The sequence below is a fragment of the Acanthaster planci genome, linkage group LG13 (genome assembly GCF_054643075.1).
Source record: "Acanthaster planci isolate LZ-2023a linkage group LG13, COTS_SCS, whole genome shotgun sequence".
NCBI classification, from domain to species: domain Eukaryota; kingdom Metazoa; phylum Echinodermata; class Asteroidea; order Valvatida; family Acanthasteridae; genus Acanthaster; species Acanthaster planci.
The window spans coordinates 10,105,597-10,128,002 of record NC_141789.1 but is presented as its reverse complement, the minus strand read 5'-3'; the positions used below and the strand labels follow the sequence as shown (position 1 = coordinate 10,128,002).

General features: G+C 44.0%; 1 protein-coding gene across 1 annotated transcript; it reads left to right on the top strand.

Moving 5' to 3' along the window:
• The first annotated feature begins 13,660 nt into the window (after positions 1 to 13,660).
• On the top strand, positions 13,661 to 21,531 carry LOC110985094 (uncharacterized). The gene is made up of 11 exons (XM_022245849.2): positions 13,661 to 14,184; positions 15,691 to 15,921; positions 16,327 to 16,439; positions 16,925 to 17,019; positions 17,415 to 17,579; positions 18,139 to 18,236; positions 18,775 to 18,893; positions 19,284 to 19,420; positions 19,895 to 19,998; positions 20,620 to 20,735; positions 21,202 to 21,531. Exons 1-11 carry the CDS (start codon positions 13,735 to 13,737, stop codon positions 21,323 to 21,325), a joined length of 1,752 nt encoding a protein of 583 aa, XP_022101541.2. The 5' UTR covers positions 13,661 to 13,734; the 3' UTR covers positions 21,326 to 21,531.
• Positions 21,532 to 22,406: the final 875 nt, after the last annotated feature.

Sequence of the window (22,406 nt, the reverse complement as noted above, 5' to 3'; positions counted from 1 at the left end):
TACGAAAACGGGGAATCGGATATAATCAAGAACCAAACGTTATACGAAACGTGCCGCTGCAAAATCCAGCGCGCACATGATACGCGAAGAAAGGAAGGTTGATATCCATTTTAAATAACCCGTAAGCAACACTGGCGCCAGGCAACATTTATAAGCGCACTGCCGGCCAACATCACACAGGCTGGTCTTTCCGTGATCTGTGACAGGGGAAGCCAGTCTAATCAGCTTAATTAAGGTCTTTCCATTTAATGGACAACTTGCGTATTTGCCCATTGAAAGTGATCCCAACAAGTCAGACCTACACACCCTGATTGTTTCATTGTTCAGTTAAATTGGATGATGCGATTAATGGATACGGCGTAAGTAGCTCAGTGTCCAACATACTCTTTAGATGATTTTCGTGTACCGACCTGCAAATTCCTCCATTAACCGTCGCGATCGAGCGCGGTGTAGTTAATGCAATTAGGTATAACTTTGAGCTGTTTCCGTCGCTTATCTTTTCACCAGTTTTCGTTGCCGATAAAGGGATTGCAGGAATTCGTTTGCAAGTAACAAATACACTGAACCAATTCGCTGATGTACAATCTCTGCGTGTTCAAAATTCAGGAACGTGTGATGTATTGCAAGCACAATGGCTGAAACATGCACTTCAACAATATACAAAAGCAACCGAGGCAAAACAAACCTCTCGTTGTCAAAAGAAGATTCTCTCCGTAGGAATGTGCACGTGTTCGCTGGAACCGAAGGTGTTTTTTTGTTTTGTTTTTTTGTTGCAATTGAGAATGCGCCATTTAATGCGCCTATACACAGTTCAGACTACAGTTGTGCATCCTCGACGTGGGGGGGGGGCATTTATATGGTGTGTTGATTCGTATGATCACATCGTCCTTTCTTTGAGGTTAATCCGGATACCGGCTGCATCGTTGAGGCAGAGCGGTAACCAACAATTCCAACTCACTTATACCCCCTTGCAGTCAAGGTTCGCGCTTATATGAACTCGCTGGCGCCTGATACCGCCTCGAGCAGAAGCAACCCCCACATCGGTTGAACAGAGACGTTGGCAATGTCGGTAGCAATGCTCCCGTGACGCGTGTGTGTTTTAGTCTTTCGTGAACCAGCGAAGTTCGGTCCCGACCAAAGGAGCCTTCGTTGCTGAGAAAATAGCGCCCTCTCTTCGTTTAGCTCCGAAGTCCAGACTCGCTTTGTTCATAGTGTTAGTATGAACGCTTCGCGTATCAACACAGACATTTTCCCCGGCGGAAATCGCCTTCTGTCTTCTCACTTATCAATTTGTCGGAAAAGCGGGCCCAGGCAGAATCAGGTTTCTCATGAATCTGAAATTCGGGGTTTATGCGCCCGAGTGATTTCTAGTCACACGCTCGGTCGTGAGCGGGAAAAAACCGGCGATGAAGGGACTCTGACGTCGACTGCGGTAAAAACACTGCGTTGTGCCGTGCATTGGGCGAACAGGCCACTTGCCGCTCTCTGCGAGTCTCGATAACAAGAGTGCATAATTAACGGCAAATTGCATCTTAGGTTTCCAGCGAGGTCCTCGGCGCTCACAATCAGCCGGTGCGTGACAATGCCATGCAACTGGGTCGAGAGGGCGTCCGGGCCGCGTGTAATGAAACTCAGGGCTCCAAGAGATCGCTTGAATAAAGCCTCGGCAGAAAACGATAAATGCCGGACTATACTGGGTACGATATATTTTGCTCATCAACAAACCATATGGGGAAACTAACGAGGTGCTTAGGCCTACAGGACAATCAGAAAGAAGAACAAAGAAATTGGCCGGAGTGGGGTAATTATTTTTCAGGAGACACGACGGACCACGATAGCGGTTCAAGTCAACAATAGGCTCGCCGCTGATACGAAATTTCTATTTTAATGAATACTTTGCATTTCTCCAGCATTTTAGGAGTACTTCACTGTGGACATGGTACAAGTTTTGGACATCTGTCAGTGGACAACAGGTATATTGCTTCAATTTTCCGTAAGTCCGAGTAAAATTTTATATTTGGGCAAAAAGTCAACCTAAATTGCTCCCCCTTTTTTAGAGACAGAGAGAGAGCAAGGCTCAGTCCAGCATCTACATGCAGACGGGCAAAACAGTCACGAATATAAGCCGAAATGTTTGAAACTGATTTTTCAATCCTACCTGAACAAACGTCGCAATGTTAATTTTGTTCATCTGAATCTATGTGATCATATCTCGTTTACTATAGATGTTATGCAAACCCAGGAATTTGAGGTAACATCGTTTGAGGATAACGCATCTGGTACAAATGCGTACATCAGGTTGGGTTGTTTTCACCGAAGTTGCATTGTCCCTTTTAAAACGACCAACCATCATGTGTGCTTCGTTCCCTTTATTCAAGAGAATCTGCCTGTCCATTAATACCTGAATAAATTTCTTGCCCAGATCTCTGTAGCTGTGGGAGAGTAAAACTGCGTCAAACATGGTAGTCGCTCAAGGGGAATGGACTGTGTTGAATCAGTGAATCCATCCATATGCCCGACCTGTTAAACTTATTCTGAAAAAGAATAACAATCACTTTGCAAACTGTCACCTCCAGAAAATCTCGAAATGGCCGGTGTAGCACCTCAAAGTTGACGGCTATTTGCCCGAGGAGAAGAGTGAATGGGTCCCCTTATTTACAAGTCTTGCGTGTTTACGTCCGTGCTTTCTCGTCGCAGGTTGTGCTCCACGCTTCATTGGGGAAAACAAGAAATCGAGCGTCAAATGGAGCACTCCTCTTGACGTGGACATTCCATTTTTCGCCCCCCCCCCTAAAAAAAAAGACAGAAGCTTCCTTGTGGACTACTGGAACATGAATGTGTTTTTCTCCACTGACAAAATGCTGCACGCGTATTCCCGATCCCCCGAAAGACACACGGCAGCGATAACGACAAACATCATCTGTTAAAAAAGATGACAGCTGCTCCTCCATTGATTTTGCTTCTTGTGGGGAAGAAAAGTTTTTTTCTGATCAGATCAACGACATTATCACGACAGAAGTAGGAAGCTGAACACTAAGTCCTTTACAATATTTCCAGTTCATCACGGCACTAATGATGGTAAAGTCGTGCGCATCAAGTTGTCAAGTCATCAGACACAAAAGCGAAGATCATCTGTCAAAAGCCTCAACACATTGCCTCGCTCACAACTTTTCATTCCACTCTTATGAGCAAAGGGAGTGCGGAGACAAAGACACAGAGGTGGTAGCAAACCAATGTTCGCAAGTCCAAATCAAGTCAATTTTGGCAAGTCTAAGCTAAGTTATAAGTCATTTGGTCCCCTGCCAATGTGGCAAAGTGTACATCGGCGAGACCGGAGGGGACCTCCCTATCAGACTCAGTGAACACAAAGTCCATGGCAGGAAAGGGGAATACGACAAGTCTGCCATCATCAAGCACTCCTACATCGAAGACCACAAGATCGACTGAAGCAAAGAGCAAAGCCGAACTCCTCACCCGCATCAAGCACTGGTACCTGCACTGCATCAGAGAAGCCATCGAAATCACGAACAACACATTACCACAAGACATCGGTTTCCACATCAGCGACATCTGGCGTCCCATCCTCACATCCCAGTCCAGTGGGTCCCCTATACCCTAGAGCATTTCTACCCTTGGCTACCTTCCCCAACACTTCCCTCCCTCACACTGACACGCCTCACTGGTTTGCCAGCAGCCCAGTGACTTCAGTTGGATCCGGAGTTAGCACCTTTTTCACACCTCACTCCCCTGCTGCCTCATCACTGGACCCTCTGCAGCCTCCTGACAACGTACAGAACCCACTTCGTTTAGTTTAGTATCTAGTTTACCTGCTACATCCACCATGGAAAGCTTCAAATCTCATCTAAATCTCTTTGTCCAGGTACAATTCAAGTTGTGCGGCGTGGGATTTCAAGCCACAACCAGGTGATTTAGACGTGGCCTTAGGAAGACAAGATCGAAGTAGAAGTCTCGAGCCGAACGAAATCTTACCCTAATTATTTTAAGAACGCAAAGCGTAAGTTGATAAGCCTAATTTAAAAATTTAATTGAGTAGTGCTCTGAATTGCGTTGGTAGCAAGTCATAATGTGCAAGTCAAGTCAAAAGTAAATTTTGTGAACGTCCAATTGCAAGTAAAAAACTGATAGTTACAAGTTGGGTCAGAAGTCACAATAAGGGCGACTGGATTCCAACTCAAGTCCAAGTCAAGTGAGTGAGTCTACAACTCTGCAAAGAAAATAAAAAAACCGAACGACATGTATCAGAATCTACAAAAATGGAGGACTTTCTGGTTGGTGTACAAACCAACGTAACATTGAAGCTTCATTCTTTCTGGCATGACATCACAGTTTTGCTTGTGAATATAGAAATATACGTGAGCATAAAACCAAATCAGCAGTAAAATACCCTTTGAAATAGTGAAACACAAATTTGGAACAAGGCTAACTGAGACACGGAGGCGTATTCTGAAGGTTGCATGTATTTTTGTATTTGTTTAGCCTTTATTTTACTTTCAGCAATTCTCTGACATATGTACCGCGATCTCACAAAATGAATCTTGTGGGCACTTTGTTTTTCAGGAAGTTTACCTTAGTTTGTAATAGAGAGAGGGTGGGGGAAACTGAAATGAGCACTCTGGTTTGGTTCCTGCTGATTTCCACCGTGCAAGATTATTTTAAATTCTTTTAATTAACCCAAAGCTGGCTGTATACTGACTGGACACCCATTAATTAAAGTGGGTCACATAATCAAGTCTATAATGATGCAACGAAAAGAGCGTTCAGATCGAAGACCGCCCATTAACCTGTAGATTGCAACCAGTTAACAGATGTCTATAACTTATCGTGTATATACCTATGGCGAGCTGATCACGTGACTGGGTAAAAATGGCGCGCTCAATTTATCAGGGAAACCGGTAATACTTTCGCCATGATATATGGAGATTTGAACGAGCACGCAGCGCCCTCATCAATAGCAACAGCCTCGGCTAGTGGTCTTCCGTGCTTCTGTCAATGCTGAGGAATTCTGTATATCACGCCAATTCCATGGCGAAAAACGAAAAATCTACCAATCTACTTATAAATTTAGCATCTCTCTGTACAGGCCACGAGGTCACATGACATGTGCGTAGGTCAACTGACACATTCCAACCAGTTCGGCAGCAATTATGGTGCTGTTTTCCACCAAGCCGCATCTGTTCGAGGTCATGGTCCGCTGAGCTGGAGTATGTGGTGCGCGGGGGCCGGGGGGGGCTATGTAAATTATCATTTGCAGGCATGTCCGAGTCAGACGTTGGTGACAATCAAACAGGCACCCGTAGGAGGGTGATGAATGATAATACGTGGACAACACCTTAAGGTTTGACGTTAGAAAACAGATATGGTCATATTGTAACGACCTATTCCTTCGCAAATACTCAATTTGAAAGGGATATGGTTTCTCTATACATGCTTTAGTATAATTCCTACAAGCTCTCCGTGGGAAAAACCCCAAAAGACTGAGAGAGGATCAATCAAATCCCAGCAATTTTATGCCTCATCTTCTGTTCATCACATTGCCAGTAGCGCCCCCTTTTGAGCACGTGTGGCTTTCTTGCGTGCATAATCCCCGCCGCGGGCTTCTCGACTGGCTGACGTAAGCCACGACGCGTCAGGCGCACTAGTTACCAGGACCTTGCCCCGGGGAGCGTATAAGAGAGTACAACCGCCCTTACCAAAAGTGACGTTTCAAATGCAAAGCGAAAGGGTGAGATTTAGTCTGGTGCGTGCATAAGGCACTATTAAACATTACGGTGTGTGTGCACATACTGGCAGTGCATTTCCATGCCTAATGTTTGTTTCCTTAAGACACAAAACAGCAGTTGTATTGCTATAGCGTTAAGGCTTCACTCCCACATGGATTGAAACTATGAAATTCAAAGACAAACCAACGGTGTCAATGAACTGTCTGATGTACAATTTTCGTGCCTGAATACAGAGGGGGGAAAGTTTGCCACAAAAGGGGTGAGCAGGAGCTCCACTTACACATGGGAATAAACTGCACTGAACACTGCTGTAACCGAGTTACACTGACATTCGATAGCCACGTAATACAATCCTGGAGACATTGTGGGTCGCACACATGTATATTGTCCCAGCGAAGATATTGCTCATCATGTAAAATTCCTGCTGACACAGAGGTGGCTTGCGGGCGCACGATATCAAATATTTACCCGTTTTTCAAGAAGGGCGCTATTACTGATCGTGAATTGCTCTTACCCAAAATATTTCACTGCACGTTTGTTAATGAACGCTCAGATGCAAGTGCTGGGCTGTTAAAAAATGCACTTGCACAAATGCGGTGTTATCTTGAAAGGCGGTTCGTGCAGGGGAAATATGCGGTGATACGAATGTGCATGCACATTTGTAATGTTTTTCGTAATGCTTTTCTCTATGGTTTTCACTCTACCAAGGAATTTGAAACCCAAACTTGCTAAGTAGAGAATTAAGGCGTAGCTGGCAAACTTGAAATGCGTCCATATGGAACTCTTAAGCCAGACACGAATTATTTGACAAAATAATCCCTTATGAGAAGGTTAAAGAAATATATATTGCAATGGACATCAGTCAACGCAAAAGATGACCAAGGGATGTACGATTTTCCTAAGTCAGTCATCATTTGAAATGATGAAAAAAGGCAAGAAATCAAGGACTTCTCATCACCTCATCAAGTCACATCAAAAATAAAATTCACTGAACGAGGGAATTTGTAACTATGACAGCCCTTACTGGTGTCATAGTACAGGATTGATTTAGTATTGTTATTCTAAAATTTAATGTTTCACTGAAAAAGGGTCACATTTGAATGTTTGAATATTTGAATGTGACTGTGAATTTCTCCTGCACCCTTACATCCAGCATTGTGGTTCATTGTATCTTATTTTACATCTACTCCAAAAACACGTGCGCGATTCACAATATAGTCTGGATACCAGACCCGATGATTCTGACTCCTCTACGAATCACTCAATGTCCACGTGACCAAGACTGGAGGAATTCCTCCAGTTTTCTAGAAATAGCCAAAATATCCCGAAGTCGTCCCATCTATATTCAGCATGTTCGGATGGTACCGTTGATGTTCGGTTATTCCCGGCCAGGTAGGTTGGCTAGCTGTTGAACGTACTCCCGTATCCCAATGACAACTGCTGATCCTTCATTTTGACTTTATACACTGAAATCAAAGGTCGCCCTGGCCAAAATGCAGAATATAACTTTCTCAATGCAGGCTTGTGCCTGAAACATGCTCTCAGTGGGGATACACTTGCAGTTTTGCACACTGGATACGGGAAAAGCATCATTTTTGAGATGTTGCCACTGATGAATCCGAAACACCTGGGCTCTCAACTTGTAACCCCTGACCCTTGCGTTATATCTATTTATATCCGTGGGTGATGCCTGACCTAAGATTTTTTAGGTCGTCAGAGTATCTTTGGTCAGGGACCCAGACTAATCACAATAGTGCGCTTGCAAGAGTTTGCGACGCATTGTGATTGGCCAACGCGTTGCAAACACTTGGAGGCGCACTATTGTGAAACGCCTTCGGTTGCACTACACCAAATATGCGCCCATAGAAAACAGTGCAAAATGGGACCGAAATAGCGCAACCTGTTGACTTTGGTGAAGAGGTTGGCCTCCGTTTTTTTTTACTGGAAATTCAAGATTATGACCAGAAGATCACTTTTCCTTTCAATTTCATGGGGGTTAGCCACGAAAATCTTTTTTTATTCGCCTTTCAAGGAAGATACCCCCAAAACAGCAGTAAAACTAAGCGCTCATTTCTGAATGTAGCCGCCCGTACCTGTCTCAAATACGCCCGCAAGTTGGGGATTTTTGTGAAAGAAATACCCTCAACTGGAAAATATCAGTCCCAAATTCGAAATTTAGAGAAATATTTCTATGATGCCTCCTGATTATGGCATGTCTTATTGTAAAAACCCCGTGGGATCACAAAATATTAATAAGCTCGCGCGCAGAAATACAACCATTTGGTGGAATGCACCCTTAGGTATTTTGGTATCAGAGGAAGCTAAAGGTCATCCAACACATATTGCCCTGTAATGCAGTCGCGTCTTAACGGAAAATATACGATGAATTAAGTCGCGAATTTCCACGCCATCACGTCAAGCCAACTTTTGTATCTGTTTTAATGCCAATATGACTCTGTATAGGATTTGGTTGTGCATGGGGAAAAAGTACAGGTAATGGTTAAGAGTCTGTGACACCAATATCCCCTATCCCTTTAAGACTTGTGGCTTTGAGAAGGTTTGGGAAAGACGTAAGGGTCTTCTAAGAGGTGCACTTCTCCAAGAAGACGATCGATGTTCCACACCGTGCTAGCTACGGCAAACACTTAAACTTTTCTGGAGCAACCCACCTGCACTTATCTTTACCTAAACGATCCCTGTGCGTATACGTGTTCTGTTTCTGTGAACAAATCAAGTTAATAATAGGTAGGAGGTTTGCGGAGACACCATGTGGACTATCTCTTACCACACACCACACATACGAAAGAGATAATTCACATGGCGTCTTCGTGAACCGCAAACCATGCAAACCTTCAATCATTCTCTCACAAAACAATGGAACACCCTCTTAGCTTGGAACAAAAAACAATAACCACACCATACCAATTCTTGTAGTGCCAATTTCTAATCCTTTCTCGTGCTCACCGCTCCTACACAGGGCATTGAGAGGGGATAATCCCTCTACAATTTGCATTGTGAGTCGTTTCTTAATCGCTGTATGTCTGTGATGGATGTCATTTAGCATGTTCTTGATACTCACATCCTGGTAATTACGCACAGTATGTCACGTGACCTATTCTGGGCATCAAATATCGACAAACATGGCGTCCTCCTACGCCAAAATGTTAAATGAAGTGTCATTTACCAAAAATAAAGATGACAGCCGGTTCAGTGCGCAGACTTCTGATGTGCTGGTGCTGTACTAAAAATCAGCTTCATATTTGGTGAACCCTTAACACACACTTTGCTATGGGATGGGACGCCATGTTTGTTGATACCTGCTATAGGTCAAGTGACTCATTGGGCTCAATCGGAACATTATTCATAAGATCTCTACCCAATTAGGGCTTGAAGAAATTACACCATGTACTGTATATGCCAAAGAATAAGGTCGGTGGACCCGAGTGAATTTCCAGTCTTGGAGTAGCCACTTGTTTCGCTCGGCTTCCACGCATGTCTAGATGATGGCTAGATAGTCGACCAGACGCCATCATCCCGTGGAACATCGGGGGATCATAACCTCCCATTCAGGTGAAGACAGACAAGCTCAAGTCTAAACCCACTCGAGACGTAATTGCCGCTGGACTCTGCCATGCTCATAATACAGTCCCGGCGCTGAGCCTGTGTCCGAATGTTTGAGATTCAACACATAATCTGTTTGTCGCAATCAGTGCATAATTATTGTTGACCGTCGGCAATTGGAAACTCTTAGGTACGGTTTTCAATCGTAATGTGAGGAATGATAGTCAGAGTGAGGCTGCAATGAGCATTTTCAAATAGTGTTAGAATATTTGAAGTCGAGTCAATTCCGAACCTCAAGTATATATATATAAATTTAAAAAAAAATTCTGTATACAAATCAGTGCAACATTGAGGCCTTCGATGACGTCATAGCCTTGCTCATGAATATGCAAACCTGCATTAGCATAAAACAAAAAAAGCTCAAAAAGATGGGCTAAAATGAGGTTAATTGAAACCGAAAGGTGGAATTCTAAGGGTTTTATTAAAATTTAGTAAACTATTTCTATTCATAGTCCCTTTGAGGGATGCTCTGTAAGTCAACTTTGAGTCAGCGGCTGTTAACTTGTTGTTGCGAACAGTTCTATATCGGTGGCGGGTTCAGTCTCGGTTTACGGTTCGTGACTTCCAATGTTGCTTTTTAATCAATGGATTTTCAGACATTGTGAGGAAACAGAAGGCTCGGGGAGATGGAAGGGTGGTCGCCCTGCCACGAAGGATAACAAAAACGTGACTTGATCCAGAGTTACCGGATTTTCATCGGGTTATGAATACTCCCGTTACTGGCCAACAATATTAGATCTTGGCTTTTGCGGATTTTTCGACAATTTCAGTTCATCCTGGTGTTTATGTATATGCCCTAAAGTTAATTTGTTCCATCTGTCAGTGCGTTTTGCTATCAAGACAACGGTCATAAAAGGTTCTCATGCCTCGTACCTAAGGAATGTACCCAAAACCCATTCTTAGGGGGGGGGTTAGGAGGTATATGCCACCCAGCCAAAGCAGGAAACAAAGGGGAAACATGTCTAATTCATGTGTTGAACGGAATATCCTTTAGATTGAGTAATCCGTCTGTGTGGGTGACAAAATACGAAATTTCCATTTGGTTCGCGGGTTGATCGCCCCAATGGCGTGGCTCGGCAGATGTGTTGGGTGTATTTTGTCAGACCCTTTGGGACTGCAGAGGTGAGAAACTCGGCGCGTCTCTTTCGTCACTTGTTGCGGCCTCTCGGAGCCCATGGCCTGATCGCGGAATCTTGCCGATGGATGCTTTCTGCATCATCCGTACCAGGATCCCCGGATCTTGGATGAGTTACTCTGTCAAAGCAGATACATTTTTCAACAGACTGTTTTAAATAGTGACTTTACTATCATCACTGGGTCATTAGGGAACTCGAAAATGGATGTATTCTTGTCATTGAGCAGCCAGTTTGCCGTTGACACAATCACCTCTCCTAACTCGTGCCAGTTTTATGCCCCAAATCCGGATGACCCTCAACGCGTCATCATCTGACAAATAGAAAGCGTCCAAATCAAGGGACTACGGCTATATAAAACTGGGAGTAACACATGCGCCTCTGTACGGGACGGGGCTTCAGTCCATAGCTTGCACGGGCGCACCACGGACGTATATTAAAAAAACCTGGACTTGCAACGCCTTTGTATGAAAAAGAAGCCAACCAGCGGCCATTTTACCGAGCCGAATACAAAGGCGTGGGTTGGCTCCCTACTATTGACGTCAGGAAGAACAAAGGCGGGCATTACCAGGAAAGCTTTGTATTCGGCTCGGTAAAATGGCTGCGAGTGGATTCAATGACTCTATAAGCTGATTAAGGGCATTGCGAGTCCAGATTTTATTATACACGTCCGTGGGGCGCACACGTTAGGCCTACATCTAGCCGTAGCCTTAACACTCAGACGCAACTATATTTGAAACTGGGACATATACTGGCCACCGTAGTATATCACTGTGCATGCACGTATTGCAAGGGCCGGAACGCCAACCTCGTCTCCATGGAGTCGAGTAGTGCGTCCCCACAGCTACCTGCTTGTACTGGATGAAAGGAAAGTTTCCTATAAGCAGTGTTACTATTGGAAGCAAGCTGAAAATAAATTAACCCCTGGGAGCGAGGTTGAGGGAACAGCATCTCAGCCTCAGAAATCGTGCTGGTTCCATTGAAATATGTGAGTTCATTATTGTCAAACTGTGGCGTGCCTTGTTGGGCATGTGGTGTTGCGCCCCCTACATACTGAATAGTCGGTGACGATTATTAAAACGGAACATTTAGCTTGGTCCAGCAAAATACTCTGGAATAAATTGGAGCACTGAGTACTTGGACTGTAGTAACAACGACCACTTAACACTTGAAATTCTTGTTAGATTGTTTGATATTCGAGCCTGTGGCTAGAAAGCTGCATAGCAAAGCTATCACCCGCCTGTAATCACGCAGTGCATCGTTTATGCAGCGTGATCAGCCTACAGCTCAGAAACGACTCAAGTATTAATGGACGATGCCAAGCACTTTTCCCCTCCCTGTGGCTTTTATTCTGCATTAAGAGTGCATACATTAGCATCCCCACAAACCTTGAATAAAGATTACACAAACCAGACTGTTTGAAGTGGGGACATTAGATCATCAGATTGACTCGGCGCCGGCGCAATTTGTAAGAAAGGAATAAGTGCTGTGTAAAGTAATGTTAAAGTGATACGGCGCCTTATGCCCTCTGATGCACAATCATGTTTTTGAAACACCGTCATGAGAATCTTCACCAAGCGGAACAAAAAATGATATTGACAGTCCCTTTGGTGCCAACTCACCGCAAGTTTATGCGCGTTTGACGCTGAGAACGCGTACATGGTCTTTGCGTACACGCAAAACGTGTGCAAGAAACCGGTTATAACCACCTGTCTTTCTTTCGCCGATTGGGGGTGCACTTCAGCTCAGGGCAACTACTACGATAAAGTCGTACATTTTACAACTGCTCTACTCTTAATGATACCGTCACACACAATAACAAATATTAGTGAGGTTATCTACCTCCACCGGTGCATGGGTGAAAAGTTTTATATCGTTTGTTCTCCAAATATAGGCATTTTGGGGGTTGCTCTCAAACTGCGTGTGTGCTCAAATAATGACCCATACCCAGTAACGATAGGAAAAGGGACAATCGGGACAGGAATCGGCACTCTGTTCCCTCGGACTGGCCGAGGATCAGAAAAAAATTACAACCACGTCTCGTTGATAATTCGGCTGCGAAGAGCTGTGTAGCCTTTCAGTTGCGGAAATAATCAGCAGCAACACGTCCTCGAGAGCAGAGAAAGGAGCCCCCAGGAACACCCGAGCGCGTCAGCTTTCACGGAGCCAATCACGAGTTTTGCTGGCACACCAGGGACTTCATTAGCGCTTTCCAAGGTCTCAGTATTTTTCCAACAGTAATTGTTATCCCGGGTCCCTACGGTAATTGCCATAAAGCCACACGATGAAGGAGAGCCATTACATGTGCTTTCAAAGGCTACTCGAGGGCATGAACATATATTATGATGACCCAGTATGGACGTGAGGAGTAAAATTGTACGAGATATCGCATGTTTATTATTGGTTTATATTTTTTTAAATTATATCTTTTTTATTGAAAGGGCTTTTTTCCCCTTGTGACGAATGCATTGGTTATGAACACATTATTTTCCAGTTCAAACTTCCAAAATATTGACAGAAATTGCTTTAACAACCTGAGACACAGTTTAAAAGAAGCTGAAAAATTAGGGACCCGACAATAATTTAATTTGTGTTCCAGAAATCTCAGGGATGTTGGTATGCATGTTATTGGGCCCTGAACAGTGCTGATTTTACACTGTTTTCAATGGGGGTTGAATTAGTGCACTGTACCCACAACCAGCATCACATGGGCCTCAGTATAGGGAGGATATCAGGCTGGTATCCTGCGCAGTGTGCTTCACCACTCTCGAGCATCATCGCGGCATCATATCACAGCGTTAAGAAACCAGTGGAAAAATAGCAAAGGAGTCACCTCAGAACATTGTTTTGACTTATGTACGTGGTGTGGATGTAAATTATAGGCATTTATCAAGAAGTGGCCTTACGTCAAGTCTGACTCCTACTTGTGTTTAATAAGCCATTTTCACAACAGTTTCTCAAAACAGAGATTTTGCACTAGAAAGCTGTACAGTTTTTCCAAGAATCAAAATCACTGCAAGGACAACTTATAGGTCCAAGGGGAACATATAATTGTAACGCTGTTTATGTTACGTAATTATGTTTATATGTAAACAGAAGGTCTCTCGGTTACGCGCTTTGTTGATGCTGGTGCGATAATCTTGCGAGAAAAGATTATATAAGATTACTTAATTGGCAAGTGCGTATCTCGCTGTTGGCTAAGAGCTCATCGGTGGAAGTTAGAAGCACTGAGGGGGAAGATGAAGCTTTCACAACTTCTTCTTGTAATTCTAATCATCTGCTCCGTGGCGGAGGGAGCAAGGGTTAGAAACCACGACCAAACCCGCCGACAACGCCGGCGCCGTCCGCCAAAACGCCGGCCGGCCGTCCTCATGACCACCGAGCCCACAACAGCGGCGAGGACCACCATCGAGATGCAGCCGCCGCCAAACGCCGAGTTGAAACACAAGCCACAGTTTAGCATCAACGGCCCCGTGCCCGAAGCCCCGTCCCCGGTTGACCGGGGAGCAGGGTCCACGAACCGGCGGTCACTGGAGCCAGGTGGCAGCCGGACACGCGGCTTGCCAGAAGTGGGCACCAGGAGAACCGGATCGAACCGGCTGAGCACTGAGCAACAACTCATCCTACTAGAGGCGCACAATGACTTCCGAGGCCAAGTCAGGCCTACTGCGGCAAACATGGTGGCACTTGTAAGTATAAGTCTCGTAAGCTCGACATCCATTCACTGGTGTTGTTTCATAAAGTTCACTGTTAAAATTTCCGACAAACGCGACAACTCCCCACACACGGTTATCATTAAAAAATTACACCACCCGAAAGATCGGACCGAGTCAGGCCACGTGCAACTATAGCAAAATTCCAAGAGTACGCTTCTGTGCTTTAATCACCATGTTTACACCTTTTCTCACACTGTACCGTAAGCCGTTTACTTACTCGCAAATCCCAATCCATCTGCATACATATAGGCCAAGATAATGCAGTCTTTATCGGTGGCACTTGCCGAATAACCCCTTGATAATTCATATTTCCTGTAGAGCAGAATGCTAAATGAATGTGAACGCTTTTGTGATAAAACTTTAGGTTCGCGATGAATTGAAGCTCCTCTGTTGAAAACTGTATTGTTCAGTACACAAGCTACTTGTGAAATTCACCTCGTTCGTATTAATGTTTTACTATGTAGGCCTAAGTCGTCGCATCGTCACAATTGATGCCGTGTTCAGTTTTTCTTTCTTTGCGCTTACTTGACGAGGTTGAACCGAATTGCCGAAAATCCTGTGAATCTACAGTAAGGAAGAGGCAATATGAAATTCAATTGTATCATTCATTCATCCCTTCATTTCTTAAATCCATTATTTTATTACGTCAACTTAATTGTACTGGGCCGTTGATCATTTTTATGGAAACGCCGTATTATAAATTTCCAATTATTATGATTAGTAGTACTAGTAGTAGTAATGAAATCAAATCTAGGGATTTCCATCTTTAAAAAAAATGAAACCAGAAGATGGAAAGAAGCATTTGATTAATTATTGATTTGTTGATTGTCGATATTGTAGACCTCTCTCAACCGATGGGCATTGTGAGGCTAAAAAAATGAAGAAAAAAATGAATGGAAAAAGAAACATAGAGGGAAAGAAAAAAATGAAAAACGGGAAGAGGGGAAGGAAATTACCAATTCGTTTGAAAAGACATGTACATAACAAGTGAATCGTGGGTATCGCCAGGATTTTTTTTTCTGGGGAAACCACTTTTTATGGGGGTAGGTTTCCAGGGAGACAAGCACTCATCTGCTAAAAAGGTAAACAGTTATTAGCTGCAGTGGGCCAAATTTTTGAGATTCTTTAAGTGAATTGGAGATTTTCATCCCCTTTCGTCTCTTTTTACCCATTTCTTCCACTTGTCTTTGTTCCTTTTTCAGTACTGTAATGGGAGTGGGGGGTGTAGTGCCACCCCTTGCCCCAAAATTGACCCCCTCCCCGTTAGAGGTTTGCCCCTTTGCTACCGATGAGTGCTCCCCATCCACACCCCTCCTTAGAAAAGTATCCTGGCGACACCCCTGCCTTAATCCTCAACTGCATGTCCAACTGTAAAGCACATCGTCTGCATTGTGCATCGGAACTCTTCTAAACTTTTTAAATTTGCCCAGACAGGCTAACCTAGATATTGTCACACTCCTCCATCGTTTCCGTCCGTAGCAATGGGATGACGATCTCGCCGCCATGGCCCAATTTTGGGCAGACCAGTGCCGGTTCATGCACGGGGGCACCAGCGGCAGCGGACGGTACGGCTGGGTGGGCCAGAATCTGTGGGCAGGTAGTGGGACCGGCTGGGATCTCTACGGTATTGTGGAGAGTTGGTTTAACGAAGAGCAATATTACACGTACTCCAATGGCCAGTGCAGTGGCGTCTGTGGGCACTACACACAGGTATATGCGGCACTCCCTTGAAAAAAAGTTCATTCCTTCGTGCCAATACGGGCGTTTCACAATATTGTGCGCCTCCAAGAGTTTGCAACGCGTTGGCCAATCATAATGTGCTAAATCTGTCGACTCAATGCGCGTTTGGAAATGGTCGACAAATTTTGCGCGTTGTAATTGGTCAACGCGTTGCAAACTCCTGGAGGCACACTATTGGGAATCGCCCGTATCAAAGGCTTGGAAACAAAACGTCCGGCTTGTGTGATTTCATTTTCACAATTGAATTAAACAAGGTAGCGTCTGAACATGTGCTGTAAATATTGCTGTTTTGTTTCGATTGTGTTCTCACTCAATAAACTCTCGGTTGGAGAGTTTGCGGCAAAATGACCAGGTTGGTTCCCGTTTTCTCTACAGGTTGTTTGGGCAGAGAGCAAATTTGTGGGGTGTGCGTTCCGGACATGTCCGACCATACAAGGTCTCAATGGCTGGTCCCCTGCTTCCATATTGGTCTGCAACTATGGCGAAGGGTAATCGGCTCATGTCAAAATTCTGCGTTACATTCATACAATTAATTTGATTCATTTTGATTGGACTCAAATCAATTCCATTCTGTTAGAATAGATTTGCGCCGATTTCATTCGATTTTGCCATTTCCAGGCATTACAAATAAAAGTAGGAGGATACTCGATTCGATTAGAAAGCTAAAGAAAACTTATTTACGAAGAAACTTAAAACCCTACTTTGCAATTTGAGTGACAAAATACGCTAATATTCTGATAAACGATTCCTCCTATTATGTTCTAAACTATTAGTTTTACTTAGGCCCCCAAATGTTCATTTTGTTTGAAACTCATGTCGGGATTTAATTCTTGCTACCAATTTATACATGCATTCTTTTTATTGGAAATACATGTACCATGTTGTGCTGCATGGAGTCGCACTGTATAATATTGTTCGAAGCCAAAAAATAACCTTTGAAGTTTCCTGCCAATCCTTTTAATTGCTTTGCTAGTGGGAACTACATTGGCATGAAACCATACATAAGCGGTATTCCCTGCAGTCAATGCCCGGCCGGGTATACATCGTGCATTGATGGCGAGTTATGCGGTAAGCTTTCCGTTCAGCAGAGTATTCGTGAGGACATTAATTTGTGGCACGCACAAAAATGGTTTTCACCTCACGTTGCACTTACAGCTAATGCGGTGAGACAGCTAGACTCAGCTAATTTTTGTGGATGGTCAACGTTTTTTTAAGATTTTGGAATTTCCGTCTACTTGGAATCATACCCGGAACTTGGCTGTAACGTCATTGTTTGAGACTCCTTCGTCTTCGCCACACTTCCATTTTCCACTTTCTTCAAAATGGTGATTTTCAATATTATAATTTCCTGTGATGTTCTAAAGGCTATTAGGGCCTAGTATCGTTCTGTTCTCGAGTTAATGGACTACCAGATGACCACGGCTGTCGTATCCAATACAAAGTAAATGATTACTTCCAATCAGCCTTGCCAGAGCAAGAGCTCGCCAGCAGTGACACCGATGATGCGTTTGAGGAGCCAGAGACATCTCTAGAAATCCCAAGCCTACCTGACTTGGGAAGGGCGACGGACGGGCCTGAAGCGGGAGGCAACGCCGGCGGTAGCAGCGGCAGCTCTAGCCAGCCAAACAGTAAGTGATTTCGGCCAGTGTCCTTCGGGTATACGCATGTACATGTATAACGTTAGAGGTTGCGCATGGCGACCAATTTCCGGTGAGAGCTGTTGCTCCACAGGGATACACATGAGTAGACCCTGCACTATCCCTCCGTAAAAAAAGAAGTTACTGGAATGATTGCTAGTATGTATAACCGCTATACTGCAGAGGATGTGGGTCGATTCCATTCCATCGTTCAGGTATAGGATGCCTCATTAGAAAATGGAAAATTTTTAGTAGTTTATCAGTAGTGGTTGCAACATTGTGCATGAAATCAGTAAAAAAAAAGTTTAAAAAGTTAAAAGGGAATATCGACAATGTTTGTATTGAGACATAAAGCTGTATTTTTTTAGAAAGTAGTATGAAAAATAAATCCATCAAAGAATATATTGTGTGTCAACTTGCTACCAGTCTACATCTTTTGCTTGTGAAAATAATCTCAACCACTTTGCACTTTACATTGTCTTGAATATATTTTTCTGTTTGATCGAGTGAAGGACAGAGTTAAAACGATTTTGTCCTTCGTTTTTCGAAGCATGTGGCGGGACTTCAGACGCAAATTCTGGAGAAATATCGTCCCCCAACTGGCCAGCTCCGTACGGAAGCAATATCCACTGCGAATGGGTGATACAGGTGAGACTTCAGGGGGACAGAAATAATAAAGCTTTAATCGCACTTACCGGTTTTAATTAAATTTAAACCCAAGATGTTAACATTTCCACTGTAAGTAGCGTCGAAATATGGCTGCGCTGTTGTGCGAATGGGCGGCTCGACGATTGCAGAGCTCATTCAAGAAATGATGACGTCACTCAGTTTTGTTGGTATGGCATGTTGCCCGTGGTTAGGCTGGGCGTGCATCTTAATAACATAGTTAATATGCTTCAAAATCCCCAGTCTGAATGACCCCCCCTCCTGCTAAAAGTACTGAGTAGCAGAGAATGTTTGTCTAAATCATTAATGTTATGAGGTCGTCTCGTCCTTGCCGTCTTGGGTCAGGGGAAGCGCTCTTTTTAACCGACCACACACTCCTTTGAAGAGATCAAAATATCACCTCCGACGTATTTTGCGCAACTTGACGTGAACAGTATACAGGGAACACATTAATTCTACCCTCCGGAGGTATTCATCTAAAGCCATAATCCCCATATCTCGCCATTGTCGCTTGTTGCAGGGCAAGAGAGACCAGACGGTGACACTTCAAGTGACGTACATGGACATAGAGGCAGAGAGGAGATGCCTTTGGGACTACCTCCAGGTGAAGCCGGACGGCCCAATGGGCCCTAGCACAAAGTGCGTCCGCGGTAACTGATCTCCCGGTGCTAATATTTGGGTATCTCGTAATACGTACACTTAAGTGTTAGCTCTGGTTAAGTCGACTTTTCGAATAGTTCTCTGTTCGTCCTTCGAGGCACCAGCTTGTTTGTCTTTGTAAATTGATCTATGATGTAATAATTGGTGCACCGCTGCATTGTGAAATCTTGTAAACATAAACAAATAGAGTGGTATGATAATTGTCATTATGCCCCATCTCTAAGACAAATAACTGACGTAACAACGATACGCACGTTGTATGTCATGCACCTTGATTTTCAGGCGGTTTTTTTGGGGGGGGTCGGACACGGCAGTGTTTTCGAGTTGTTGTATGTCGTTGGGAATTGTTTTATTTGGCGACATCAACAGGTACTGCGGTAACGTCAGCCCCTCTCCGATAACGTCACAAGCAAACGAAATGAGAGTGGTCTTCCACAGCGACGACAGTGTCAACAAAGGTGGCTTTTCTGCTTCCTACCGGCTGAATGGTGGAGAACAAGACTTGGGTAATGCGGATCCAATTTTTGAGATCTTGAAAAATTATTGTTCACGATTTTAACAAGAAATTCTTAGAGTACGCCTTGTCCGCTTTGAGCAGAGGCACCCCCCATCGGTTGAAAAGAGCCATGCTGGTCAGGGTGTTCATTTAGGGGAGCAATACAAATCAATACGTGCATTTTATAGTCGTCTGTGAACCAGCGAAGTGCAGTTCCGACTAAAAGAGGCCTTCCTTGCTGGGAAAAATGCGCCCTCTCTTGGTCCAGCTCGGGGCTCATACTATAAAAAACTGTTTCATAATGTCTCTGTGTCAAAATATTTTTGTGGTACATGTACCTGTCATTGTCAAGAAGACGACTGATAATCGCTGTGGAATATCTCAGTCAGGCACGGACAAACGCACTTTGACTGGACCTATTTTGTTCTGGACATTTTGCCACCGATAACAACCCTCTTATAACAACTTTGTCTTCCCGTTGTAGCCACCGCCTGCGGCGGTAAAATTGGCGGGAAAAAAGGCAGCGTTAAGTCGCCGAATTATCCCAGGGACTACGATGGAAATCTTGACTGTTTGTGGACCATAGAGGTGAGCCCTCAATTGAAATTACTAAAAGGTTAATGTGTCGATCTTTTCTTTTTGGTCCCTCGTATCGCATACGACACAGATAGAGTAGGCGTGGTGCGACAGGGTTTATATTCCTGTCGTTTTTCTAAATGCACTTATGACTGAGCGAGACGCTGGGGCAAGTGAGGTTTGTAAACAGGTTTAGAGTAGAGAAGGGATGGTTGTAAAACGGCTATTTTTTCTATAAACGTTTGTCCATTATTCATCCTTAAAAGAACCCTCACCATTTCTCCAGAGTCAGATGCTGGTGCCCCCCTCACTTTGATAGGCAATACGGGGGATTCACATTAGTGCGCCTTCAAGAGTTTGCAACGCGTTTGCCAATCAGAATGCACAAAATCTATCGATCCTTTCAAAACGCGCATTGGGTCGACAGATTTCCCGCATTGTGATTGGTCAACGCGTTGCAAACTCTTAGAGGCGCACTCTTGAGAATCGCACGTATTATTTGGAAAGCGAATGTTTGAAAATAATATGTGCATTTATATCGAAAATGCCATTCAAATATGCCATTTTACGAAAGAGGCTTGTAGGAAATCATTGTCACCTTCCTCGTTTCGTCCGTTCATTTGTACTGCCTAGGTACCAGAAGATAAGAGGGTTAGGTTGACCTTTAAGGTCCTGGTAATTGAAGAACATGCTAGCTGTGACTACGACAGAGTTACCATTCGTATCGGCAATGAGCGAGTACCAATGATGTAAGTGCCCTCTAATATATTGTGTTAGCCGATGTCCGTCGCTGATGGCAAGTCATTACGCCCCTCGGTCTGATGTGGCATCCTGCACGCTGTTAATCTTGTGAAAAACTAGTATGGCCAAGCTGCACTGCAGAAGGAAATTGTAAAATGAAGTAGGCCGAAATGTCTTCATTCCAACCGATGACTCAAGACGAAGACTCCTGAGTCCTTTTGAGGCTGCAGCCTAAATGATGGGCTACACGTCACTTAGCTTTAACCGAACAGTTTATATAAAATTAACCCAATTTATATAAAATTAACTCAATTACTAATGATCATTTGAAAAAAAAAAGACCAGCGTTTGGGATGAACATGCTCGAAAGAGTGTCGGCAGTTCGCATTTTCACCAACCGTTGCTGGTTGATATTGTGCTATTCTGGTGTTTATATCGTGCATTCACATTAACATTTTTATTCAATCTCCGCAGCTTTTGCGGGAACGAGACACCGAACGGCAACATCATATCACTCAGCAACCGAATGGAGATCCGCCTGGTAACGGACAAGACCAACAACAGAAGGGGCTTCTGGGCGACTTGGAGGGCCATTTGACCATCATGAACAAGACCCTATACCCCCTTTGAAATCTTGGAAATTATCTTGATCAGATCTGATTTATTAGCCTCTGCGTATAAAAACAGTTGGGTCACTTATAACGACTTAACGATTCTCTCTTAGTCTTTTCTTTTAAGTGTGACGCATTTAATCGAGATTGGTGCACTGTAAATGAATAAAATGTTCGTATTGGTATAATTCAACATGAGTCCTGCTGTTGTGTGCATTGTTTGGCGTTTTTGAAGGGGGGTCATATAGAACTCTTGCCTCCGCCTTTGCCATTATTCTGATGTTATTACAAAATTAAGAAAGAAGAAAGTATCCGCCTCGTGTTGACGGAAGTGCACCCCAAGCGGCAAAAGAAAGATAGATGGTAGTAAGTTTTCCAAGCGGGTTCTTGCACGCGTTCTGCCGGTACGCAAGGACCATACGTTAAGGAATAAATACGCGCACTCAACCTGCTCCGCGTCAAACGTGCCATTGATCTCCATTATAAATGCTAGCTTATACGGTGAGTACCCCCCCCCCCAAAAATACGACTTTGGGCTCAACGAGATGTTGGAGGAGAAAACAAATCAAAACCTTACTCGAGGTATCCTTGCTTTTATGTCAAGGTGTTGTTTTCTCAGGTTTTTGTGATAAATAAATATAACAATTACTTTCTTACCTATGAAATGTTCTTTGTAAGAAAAGCATGGGGGGAGGGGGTTACCCTTCCCCCCCGTTGGATACGCAACTGCTGAAGCGTGTTGATAGCTGGAACACTGATAAACCACGAATCCCAATGAACGTTGCTATAGACCATTTTGGAGGGGCTAGGCTACGAGACAAAATATGCCGCAAGACCACGTCTCGAGAAAAACGTACCGCGGATTTTTCTTGAAACTTTGTCAACTGCAAGAGGTTAATGCCCTGAGAGCGCATAGTTCAAGCAAACGGGACACACGGGTGTCACAGGGGGGGCTTGTCTGAAAAAGGATAAAGTACAATAAGAGTAAAGAGAAAAAAAGCGAGAGAACGGAAAAAGTGGAGGAAATTTGCAGAGGATCAAAACAAAGTTGCTAGAAAAAACCTTGGA